This window comes from Vicia villosa, linkage group LG1, assembly GCF_029867415.1.
Source record: "Vicia villosa cultivar HV-30 ecotype Madison, WI linkage group LG1, Vvil1.0, whole genome shotgun sequence".
In the NCBI taxonomy this organism is placed as follows: domain Eukaryota; kingdom Viridiplantae; phylum Streptophyta; class Magnoliopsida; order Fabales; family Fabaceae; genus Vicia; species Vicia villosa.
The window spans coordinates 17156939-17168993 of NC_081180.1; the positions used below are offsets into that span (position 1 = coordinate 17156939).

Here is a 12055-nt window from a genome sequence, read left to right on the forward strand (position 1 = left end):
CCCTTATCACGGCGGCACTGTCGCACGCCAACTGTTTCTGAAGGGACGGGGAGTCCATCTCACTGATCCGACGAGCTTCGTCCGGTGAGGTAGCCAGGGGGAACTTCTCGAAATAACCTCCATCCTTGTAGCAAGGAGGCAACACGAAGGCACGCCCGGGACCTAGATTCAACTGATCATGACGTCCCCCCTTGGAAGGACGAGATCTCTTGGAAGACCTCTCGTCAGGGACAGCCTGTCGAGGAGAGCCTGCCGAGGCTGAGTTCTCTGCAGTACCGGTCCCCTGGCTCTTCTTCTTCTGATTCCTCCTCGCATCCAGAGCCATCTTCAGGACAGTGTCCTCCTTCTCCGGCATAGCCTCTGCAAAGAAAAAATAAACAAGTTAGCAAAAACGCCGGACAGAGAACACAAAGCAAGGTGAATGGACACAACCTAACAACGCCCGAGTCTCCTCGGGAGTCCGACAAGCTAGCAAAGCCTTGGTATTAATAGGCCGCTGCTCCGTGATCGGCACCCCATCCTCGTTTAACACAGGGTTCCCATTCTTCGTCACCCAGCGGGAAATAGTAAAGCTATCCACGTATTTGCAGAGGACCGAGTATGACTCCCGGTCTTGTTCATCTAAATTTTCGTCCTCCCAAGCATAGTACTTCGGAGGAGACGCAAAATGACCCTGCCACCAGAAAAACGGAAACATCGTGCAGAACTCCCTGACCTCCTGCCCATCTTCGTCCCTCGCTATCTCCCCCTCGGCATCCCGCATAACCACCATATCGGACACCGAAGAATACGCCGTCGGACTTAGAGGGCGGACAACGAAGTATCGATCCTTAAAACCCTTCACGGAATCAGTGTACATTCCGAAGAGTTTCCGCTCGGCATTCCTGAACGAAACCCAACTGTACCGCCCGTTTGACCCCTGCCGTTGAACACGAAAACATCTTCCGAACAACGCAGTCGTTGTGCCTATTCCCAAATAACCACAGACGATCTCGAATGCCTGCATAAAAGCAAAGGCATTCGGATGAATTTGGGACGGAGCCAGAGATAGAAACGCCATAACTGAAACCTGAAAACCAGAGAAAGGTAGCCGGAAGCCGAGCTCCCTGAACACGTAATCATACATCGCAAATCCATCCCCGACAAACCGAGAGCATATACGTTCGTCCTGAGACGGGCAAGTTACTTGATAATTGGGCGGATCGCCCTCCCCCAGAACCTCAATTTCTGTAAACGCCCCATCCAGAGACGCGGTGTACCGAGAAACAACCGACAGAACTTCATCGGCTATCCAATCGAGCGCGACGGTACCTTCATAACTGAATAACGGCATAGGGGAAACCCCTCCCTTGGCGTGAGCATCTTCGGCCGATAGAGGAGCGTCTTCCTCGGTAATTTCGACGTCGGAACTAGTCGCCGTCGAATTGTCGGAGTCACTGGTCGTCGAGTCGGACTCCGAGTCGGATCTTGAGCTAGCGCTCGAATCTGATTCACCTGCACGCAGAAGGGAGAAGTGAATTCGATAGTTCATCAAATCCACCCTTCCACCGCAAGGCAAGCGAAAGGGTAGGGCAGGAGCAGCGGAGCCCCCGGCTAAACCCCCATCGAGGAAATATGTTCGTCAGCCGAGGACTCTCGACAGCAGTAAAAGGCACGACGTATAAACTTTAGACGAACGCGATGATCCGACACAGACGACAACTGGTCCGCGAGCCAACACAAACCCCGGGCATCGCTTAGATAACCCGAAGGAAGCGCCGGCCGCGCGCCTGGCCCAACCAACACAGATAGCTATCAGTGACGGGGACCGCAAGAGTAATCCCATCGAACACTACGAGAAGATAATAAACTACGAGGGAAACGTGAACTTACTTGCAGACATGGTGACAGCGACTGGGAAGATCCCTTCGGCGGAGTGATGGTCGAAGCGACGAACAAGAATGCTGGGCAACCGAGAAATTGTTCCCTTGATCGTCCACCTAAAGCCGAGCAAGTAAACAGACAGAGGAAAATTCCCAAATGAACGTTTTCACCCCCTTTTATAGGAAAGAAGCTCGGAAGGCGAAACGTCGCACCTTCTGACAAGCGCCGTCCCCTAGACCCTAGGCCATCATTGCCTATGCCACGTCAGCGCGTGTCCCCCACGCGTGACGCCTCAAGCTAGGGAAGGATCCTCGGGGAACATTGAACAGCCGAGCACCACCTAGGTCGCGAAATCCGAACACCATCAAAGTCACAGCTTCTTGACCAGAAAGCTCCGACTTGGGGGGCTCCTGTTCTGGACTGGCCCAAAGGTTAGGCCCAACATGGTTTCGGCCCAGCGAAACCCCAAGGGTCCAATAATCCTCCGTGGCCCAGTCTTATGCCCGAGATGCCCGTCTAAGGCACGCCCGGCAATACGGCATCCTCGGCTGGGTCATAGAGCACCCAGCAAGATCACACGCTCCCCGTACAAGTAGGCGCTCGGATATGGCGTCACTCCCGAGCGTCGCTCATTGCCGAGGACCCTGCTCCGCGCAGGGCTCCTTCATATCCAATCCTCCGAATAGTACGGATCCCACGTGGCTCCTAAAAGACCGCGTCCTCCCTTGAACTTCGGAGCGGTTAACCAGGACAGAGGGCATACACGCACCTCCGATATTTCCGCTCAGGAAACCTGGCAGTCTCCTACTTGGGCTTGGGAATCCAACCCAATAACGAGATCATGGCCCAGCGCTGGGGGCTATAAATACCCTCTTCAACCAGAGGGTCAGGTATTCACTTCTTTCTAACCTTTAGCTAGTACTTGCACTCCTTTGCTCGTCTTCTCACTTTGGCATCGGAGTACCTTGCAGGTACACCCCCCTCCTCCTTCCTAGAAGATCCAGTCCGAGCAGCCTACGACGATTCTTCTGATCAGGTATGATCATTAACCAAAACAATATAGATGAAGGAGAGATGATAGAGAGAAAAGAAGAGAACAAGTAATATTGTATTATCATCTTTCAAGTAGATAGCTTTACATTGCAAAGTAATATTGTATTATCTGATGAAGTTTTTTAGAAGAATACTCAAATCCAAATGGCTTGTATGGAAGTTAAAATTATGGGAAATTTTTAGCCATCATATAATCATTTTTTTAAAATCTTAGTATCTGGTCATTCGACCGACATCATATAATCGCATATTGTTATAAATCTATTAAGGCTTCTTAGTCTTCATGTTCTTACACATAGAACACACACTGGTACATTTTTACCAGTACAAAATAATATTACAATTTTTTATAATTGAAAAAGAATTATCAAATGATATTTTGTATACGAAATGCAATCTGCAAACTCAACTCATAATGCAGTCTATTTTATGTTTAATTCTGACAAGTGTCTTTTCAAATCACAAGCTTCTTATGAAGTGCTACTTGAGCTGCTTGAAGAATCTGTTAGCACTAATGATTTGTATGAATTCTCCTTAATCAATCTGTCCAGTTCCAGTCCTGACGCATCTACGAGACTCAAATAATGTCTGCTATTATCATTTCTAATATTGTTAATTCTGGCTCTACTAATAAGTGAAATTTGAGGCTATGCCATCCTATTCTTAAACTTGTACTAAACAATTGTAATGTTCCTTTCAAAAATAAAGATTGTAATTCCTTTTGTACTCCTTGTTGTATGGGCAAGTCCCACAGAATTCCCTCTTCACCATCACACACTATAGATTCTAAGCTAGTGGAATTGATTTATGGTGAAGGGACCATCTCCCAATTTGTCCACCTCATGTTTCAGATACTACATGTCATTTGTTAATGCTTGTACAAAGTTCACTTGGATCTACTTTCTTAAAAAAAAAATTGAGGCTTTGAACATTTTTAAACCGTTTAAAAACATGGTTGAGTTGTGACATGGACTTCCTATTAAATCCTCTCAATATGACTAGGGTGGGGATTTTAGACCCTTCAACAGGTCACTGAGTTATGCATTCTTCAATAGGGTCATTTTCCCTCATACACACCATCAGAATTGTGTCAAAGAGAGAAAACATATGCACATAGTGAACACAAGCCTAAGCTTGCTTAGCCAAGAATCGTTACTTCTTCCATATTGTAAATTTGATTTTTTTCACTGTTGTCTATCTCACTAACATCCTCCTCCTAATCCTCTTATGCTCTATTTTCCTGCTTTCAAAGTTCTCATTCCTGAAGAGCATGCCATTGGTCAACTGGATCTCACTCTGGTTGAAACTCCTTCTGAGAGGCTACTTGGAGAAACTTTGGGTATGGAAAAGGCACATCCATCATGTTGAAACGCTGCTGAAATAACTCTGGTAATTTCTTTGTACAATTTTGTAAGTAAGTGAACTTTTGTTCGTTTACTTGCAGTAAGTGAGCTTTTGTTCAATATTTGCTTAACACTTTTGTATTACTTGTTTGTATTTCAAACTTGTGTAATTTTCTTTCAAGAATCATCCTTGTAAACACAAAAACTTTGTATTCAACGAGTGAAGTTGATAGTTCCTTAAGAGACTAGGGTTGTAGTCCAAATTCTCAAGAAGACATTGATAGTTAGTATTTGTGGTTTGCAACAAGTGACAATTGGTATTTGTTGTGGTTTGCAATATTGACATGTAGTATGAGCTCAATTAACATCATTGTTACAAAATTAAATAAAAAGTAATATTGTTTAATACAATAAATTACAATGAAAATCGTGTACTATCCATTTCTTAAAAATGAGCTAAAATAACATCATTGTTAATTGTTCCAAGAACATCTCTTTCTATAAAAGTTACAAGGCAGTCATTTAACCAATGATCACTCATTTTGTTACATAATTGACTCTTCACAAACTTCACTGTTGAAAAAACACGCTTCACGCTTGTAGTTGCTACCGGCAAGACTAAAACTAACTTCAGAAGCTTATAAACCATATCAAATGCGTTGCACTTATTTGTTTCCATAAGTTTTGCTTAAAGATCTGAAAGTCCTTTTAACTATGCAAATTTTGGGTCACATCTAACCTTTCTAACATAATTTTGAAGTTGATGTCGTACCACCACTTCCTGCTCATCTACAAAATCATTTGGACAAAGTTCAATCATCCTTAGTAGTTTTTTCACATAAAAAGCTGCAAATGATGATGAAGGACTCAAACATGAAACACATTGTAAAAGTTCAGTATTCTCTTCTTCAAATCTAGCATTGAGCTCATACAACTGCAAATCTAAAACATTAAACCGAAAATTTTAAAACTTGCAAAAATCGACGTTAGCGCTTCAACTAAATGCCCAGATATTACAAGTAATGTTCCCTGGACTTATTGGAGGCGTCGTTTAGATCAGAAGGTTCCTGGAACATGGGAGAAGAAAGCTCACATCCTTGAAGCCCATAAAAATGGTGGATCGAGCTTCAGACCTCAAACCCCACATGTATTACGTCTAACCTGATTTAAATAGGTCCCTGAACACATCTACACACAAAAGATTAGTCAATAATGCATAATCAGAGAGATTCAAAGTTCAAAAATTTACCAATAACGGTGAGTTTTAACAAACTTGTTCTGGGCATGATGAAGACTTGTCTTGGACCTAGGGAGACTCCTGGAAATCTCAGGAATGACGTTTGATCAGTGGCTTGGGCTGAAAACTCCTGGAAATTTGGTTTTGAATTTCACCTGTTCTTGAGAAATTTCTTCTCTTTGAACCCTAGCTCTTTTCCCCTCTTTTTCGTTCTCTTTCTAGTTGAAATGTTTGAGGATATATATGAGAGCAAGTTAGGTCAAGTTTGTGGGCTTGAATCCTTGGTCATTGGAGAGAAGAAAATTTGATTGGATTTATAATTATGAATATTTCTAATTTTAGCCAATTTCAATATTTCTCTTTCCAATCTCTCTTGCATGAATTTTGTTCAATTATTTGGCCCTTTTGATTGATTGAAACTAATTGGAAACCAAATCTTCACATTTATATGCTTTATTCATATTTAAATGAATTAAAATTCAAATAAATAAGATAAATATTATTAAAAAAATAGTTTTTAGATCATTATAAAGCCCATAGAAATATTTGAAATCCATATGTTAGGCCCATTGGTCAAGAAACTCAAAATTGTTCAATTAGGGTTTCATGCCTTTCCTCAATTTACCCCAACTTCTGTCAATCATAACTCCTTCAATATTTATGATAAGGAAGTTTTCAAGGACTTTTTGGAAATCCCAAGATGTCCTCTACAAGCCACTTTGGAACCCTTTTTGCATTTTGAGATTTTATCTTGATGATATTGGTCCTGACAAAAAGCAGCTTTTTGTGAGCTTCTAGAAGGACCTGTAATGTTTTGGCCCATATCTCTCAAATGATGAATTTATTGGTCTTGGGCCCAAATCAAAGTTGTAGAGAATTGAATTTCCTTGAGAATGAGCTTTTGTTGGGGAATTTGTGATGAACCATGTGAGAGTTATGATCAGTCAAAGTTCAGTTGACTTTCTCCTACAAAACCCTAATTTAGAAACTATGAGTTTTGTTGGCTTCTGAACTTTTCTTGATGAATCATGATCAAACCTTGATCAAATGATGAATTTAACTTCAAAATATTGATGTTGAACAAAAATCAAGGGTTTTGACTGTATGTTGACCATAGTTGATTTTTAGGTCAAACTAGTCTATTGTTGACCTTTTGAGCCATTGACTGAGCAATCTTGTGAATCAAGGCTTGAAACTTGGTATGAGGATACTGTGAGGCATATGAGATGCTATAAAGTCCACTTGGAGTCTTAGAACCTAATTTTTCCTTGAGAGAAGCAAAACCCTATTTGTGGGTTGATTACTTAGGAAAGGGTTTGTCTCCCCAACCCTTGAGGATTTTCTTGAAATATAGTGGAAAAATTTTGAGGTATGACACCCATATCTTATGAAATGAACCTCCTTTTTTGTCACTTCAAATGTATGTGGTGGAATAGTAGAGATATCTCTCTGTAAAGATGACTATTTGTCTCTTTTCTGTAAACAGAGATCATTTCAAGCTTCAACCTTGAGCTTTGAACAAGGCACATCAAATTCAATCCATTCCCCTATTAGTTCCCCTAACTACAAAATCTCTGACTTCCATTAAGGATATGTAGGCATGAGATTCACAAGGAATCTTTGCGAGCAAACAAAACATCAAAAACATTCAATTCACCTTTCATTCTTCAATTCATTTCCTCTCCTAGCACGAAGGAGAAAAATTTACCAATAATCAACCAACAAACCAAATTCAAACACAAAACAACAGAAGGTTGCCGTAGAGTACTACGGATATGTAGGGTGCTAATGCCTTCCCTATGTATAACCAACTTCCTGGAATTCAGAAATCTCTATTAGGTGAAATCCCTACACCTAGACACTTAGGGTAGATTGAGATATGTTTCCGCTTCCACTTAGGTAGGATAAATTAAAAGTGAATGTAACTAGGAAACATTCTCCCCAAGGCTGCCTTCCTCCTTCTAAATTTTGCGAGAAGGGTTGTGTGTGCCGTTTCCAAAAAGCCAAAGGAAAAAGCCCAAAAGAGAAACAACAAAGATAATTTTCCGAGCGTTACAGGAAGGCCCCTCAACTAGGATAGATGGAGAAAGGCCCGGATGGAGCGGTGTATCAACTGGAATAGGCGTAGGGAGCCCCTCATCTGGGACAGATATAGAAGGTCTGGCTGGAGCGCGTGTATCATGTGGAACAACAACTCCATTTGTGACCTGAGATACTACACGCGCCCGTTCACGCCGCACAGATGCGTGTTGTGCAGTCCTCCCTTGTATATAGTATAATTTTGATATCGTATAACATAAACATTGAAATTTAAAACATAGTCGAAATCATAATTTTTTTTCAAAAAATTATATTTTAAAAATGATTTTTGTGAAAAACTATTTGAAATAGTTTAAAAGTTAAGTGACATTTTGAAACTTTCATATTTAAAAATGGTTTCAATAGGATAAAGAAATAAAAAACTAATATTTTAAGACTAATTATTTAAACTAAATTTTCATCTAAAACTTTAATTGTAAATTAAAATATAAACTAATTTATTAAAAAAAAAAAAAAAGCAACTACAAATCTTATTTGAACAAACTTACCACAACTAAAGTGTAACAAACTTGAGAAAATACCAACAAACTTAACGAGAAACTGAAAATCAAAGAGTCTTTTTTTTGTTCTTGTTCTTGTTCTTCTTCTTCTCTTTGTTCTTCTTCTTCTCTTTCTAAAACCAAACAAAACATGTCTTCTTCTTCTTCTTCTCTTTCTGAAGAAGTCTACTGCATCCTTACACATCATAACCCAACAAATCAATCATTTGAAGATCTTATAGGTTTGCCTCAACCACATGAAACTTCCTTTACTAATCAATCTTGTGAGCCAGCTGTTCTGCATCAAGAACAAGAAACATCATTTGAAGAAATCGACAAGTATCTTAATTTGGACAATTTGGAAGAACCTGATGATGATCACACCAAGTTCCAAATTCAAGATTGTTCTGGGTTGACAAAAGAAGATTTCCTAAAACAATTTGGGTCTGTAATCACTTCTGAATTAGAGGTATGATAATCACTATTTCATTCTCGTTAGAATTCATCATGTTTAGTTCTTTACTACATTGTTATTTTATGGAATAGGTATTGCAACTTGACAACTGTGGCTGCATTATCACTGATGAAACAGTATCTGAAACATTGGCAAAACCAAACCACTCCTTTTCGAAACTAACCCACTTATCCATTGTCGGTGCATTCGATCTTTCTGATGCAGGATTACGGTTACTTGTTTCTTCGGTAAAAACACTTACACGTATAAATATAAGCAAATGTATAAGTCTCACTGCTACTGCTCTTGACATTTTAGCAGATTCATTTGGATCAACTCTGGAAGAGTTGTATATGGGCAATTTCAATCTCATTGATACTCACAGGACTTTGCAAGCCTTGAAGAGACTCAAACAAGTAAAACTGTTATCACTAGCTGGTATTCGAGATCTTTCGGATGGCTTTATCCAGGATTATATCAAAGAACGCGGTCGCGACCTTACGACTCTGGTTTTAAAGGACTGTGTGTAAGTAGTTGATTCAGTTTTCTTTCATATATTGCTAAAAGTTACTTCTCATTTGTGCTTACTGGTTTAAATTTCCTCTTGTGCAGAAATCTGACCGACGTATCGATGAATTCCATTTCTTCTGTTTCTCGTAAATTGCGTACGCTTGATATTTCAAATTTAGGAAAATTGACAGATTTATCTCTAGAATTTGTTAAGATTAGACTTCGAGGATTGACAACATTGAAGCTCGATCACATTCCGTTCAGGTGATATTTGGACAATGTTAAAAAGTGCTTACTGTAATCTTGTTTTCAAAACTAATCTTAACTTTTTCTCCAATACAGTGATAAGGCAATTGCTGTTTATTTGGACTATGTTGCTGGCGAGAACTTGGAAGAACTCTCCCTTAATAGCAATGAAAATGTAATGTTTTTTACAATATCGATTCGACGGATTCTTGAATTAAAGATATATGAATTTAGTACTTGAGTGTCTGTGACATTTTGGTTTAATCCAGGTTGGCTATTTGACAGCCTTTTCACTTGGAACATGTGCCGAAAAGCTGCATACATTGGATCTATCACACTATCAAAATCTCACGGATCGTGATGTAGGTATGATTGTCAATGGCTGTTCGTCGCTGAGGACACTTACAATTGTTGGATGTTCAAAGGTAAATAGCTCTAACAAAGGCATTTCTAGCCATCGATTTCATATAGTCATTAATAGATGTATAAACACGATTTCGTATAGAGGATTTGTTGGACAAGATTTTGAATGCTATATACTTTCTTTTTGCAGTTAACAGGTGATTCTCTCAGCGGAAGCGACAACTTAGAGATTCGGCATTTGGGATGAAGTTGAATCCTATTTGGAGCAAGATACTTTTCATAAATTGACATGTATAATACTGTAGCTTGTTCTCCAAGAAAGAAAACAAAGTCCTACTTAAAACATTTTAATCACTGAATTGAGATGTATAATACTGCGGCTAGTTCTTCAAGAAAGATACAGAGTCCTATTTGGAACATTTTAATCACTGAATTGAACAAGACTTGTGTAGCATATAGTGTGTTTGTTTTGTGAAAATGCTTCACTTTCTTCCTTATTTTAAATCTACTGCAAAATAATCAGCTTCATATGCCACTTAATGTGTAAATACATATATTTACATACATTAGAAATACATCAAAACCCTACTAGTGTACATGCGGATGATGGAGAGTTCGGTTTGTCGTGTGAATCATGATTTGAACCATTGATGTTTTAGGGTTATGATTAGATGATTATGGTTCATGTTAAACCTCAATAGTGTTTCTTGAAGAACAAGCAACAGTATTATGCAACTTAATTCAAGAAAATAAATATCCTGTGTGCATTAGAAAGTCTGCTAAAGTATTTGTCTGAATGTTACCAGAAAGAAAAAAGGTCATCTTCTCCCGTTACAACTCGACTATGGTCGATAAACATATCACTGAAACAAAAGTTGAAAACCGACAACAGAGTAATTTTCACGTCTCTTCGGAAAACAGCCTACTAGATATACTAACAAGTTATGCCGAATCTCACTATCTACATATTTTATTTCAGTCTCTAATTCTAATTTATATCAAAGTTTACAGCAAGACTCGAATTTCTGAAATAAAGGACTCAACTTCAACCCAATGATCCAAGTCCCTGAATTCGAGTGTCCTTAATGTTGTAACGCACGCGATGAAGTAACTCTTGCTAAATTTATCAGAAACGGTTGGAACACCAGCTAGTGACAGTACTTCTAATTGTTTGAATCACTTCAAGGCCGGTAAAATCCGCGCAACATCAATGAGTATGCAATCATCAAGATGCAACTCTTTCGAAATTGATCTTAATGAATCAGCCAAAATGTCAAGACTAGGATAAGCGAGAAGGGAACATTGGCTTAGGTTTATGGACCTAAGTTCTGTTGCTGACGAAACTAGTAACCGCAATCCTTCATTCGTAAGACGACATGCACCAGTGAGCGATAGAATGGTTAATTTACACAAGGAGTTTGGTGACTTTGCCAATGTAGCAGGTAGTGTATACTCAGTCATAAATCTTCCACACTTGTCAAGTTGCAGCACCTATTCGACAAATAAACGTATCAACACGAATTCAAATAGGAAAGAAATATGTTGATATATGAAACAAATAAACTTAATGAACATACCTCAATTTCAGAAGTGACCAAAGTTCCGAAATATTTAGTAAACTCTTCTTCTATCAACCAGGAACAGTCTTTAAGCAGAATTTGAGTAGGAAATTTATATGGCCTCGTGTCCTTAATGGGCCTCATTTGTCCGGTCATTGTTGGTAATGTTCTGGTTGTATTGATGTAAGTTAAGAATAGTTTGGGATTCCTTGACATTGTCTTCCTTGCTTATTTCTCTTAGAACACTAAAAGTTATGTTATTGTTGTTTCCATTGCCAAGTTTGTTGGCTTTGAGGTAATACTGAGCTCCATTGGTAGCATTGATGATGGTATCTGATAGAACAGAGGTAATGGAGAAAGTTATTTTATTACTGAATATGAAAACAGAACAGAATTCCAGAGCTGCTGCTCCTCAGTCAGAGAAATAATTCTCTCACTGCCTAAACCCTAATGAAGAAAACAGAAAATAATAATCCTACTAACTACTGCCCCATACACTCCTATTTATATGGGGAATACTAACTGAACTAACTCCTATTTATTTGGATGATAAAAACTAACATACTAAGCCACTCCTAATTATTTGCGGAATAAAATCTAACTAATTGAGCCAACTCCTAATTATTTGGAGAATACTAATTAATTGGGCCAATTACCCAATTAATTCACTTTCTTATTCTTTCTCACATACACCCTCCATTGTTTAGGCCCAACAATGTCTCTATTAACTAACACATCCCCATCATCACTTGTGGGGTCCAATCCATTCCTATCATCACCCCCACCTGCAACATTAGCCTTGTCCTCAAGGCGCAAATCAGGGAATTGACTCTTCAACAACAGTTCCT

General features: G+C 39.3%; 1 protein-coding gene across 1 annotated transcript; it reads left to right on the top strand.

Annotated features, from left to right (window-relative positions):
• Positions 1 to 1918: 1918 nt before the first annotated feature.
• Positions 1919 to 9895, top strand: LOC131655656 (F-box/LRR-repeat protein 3-like). The gene is made up of 6 exons (XM_058925521.1): positions 1919 to 1993; positions 8622 to 9055; positions 9142 to 9303; positions 9382 to 9460; positions 9555 to 9710; positions 9839 to 9895. Exons 1-6 carry the CDS (start codon positions 1919 to 1921, stop codon positions 9893 to 9895), a joined length of 963 nt encoding a protein of 320 aa, XP_058781504.1.
• Positions 9896 to 12055: the final 2160 nt, after the last annotated feature.

Coding starts and splice junctions, on each gene's coding strand:
- LOC131655656 (XM_058925521.1), top strand. CDS start 1,919: ATGGTCGAAGCGACGAACAAGAATGCTGGGCAACCGAGAAATTGTTCC. Junction 1,994..8,621: donor GTCCACCTAAAGCCGAGCAA/GTAAACAGACAG, acceptor TTTATGGAATAG/GTATTGCAACTTGACAACTG. Junction 9,304..9,381: donor CTCGATCACATTCCGTTCAG/GTGATATTTGGA, acceptor TCTCCAATACAG/TGATAAGGCAATTGCTGTTT.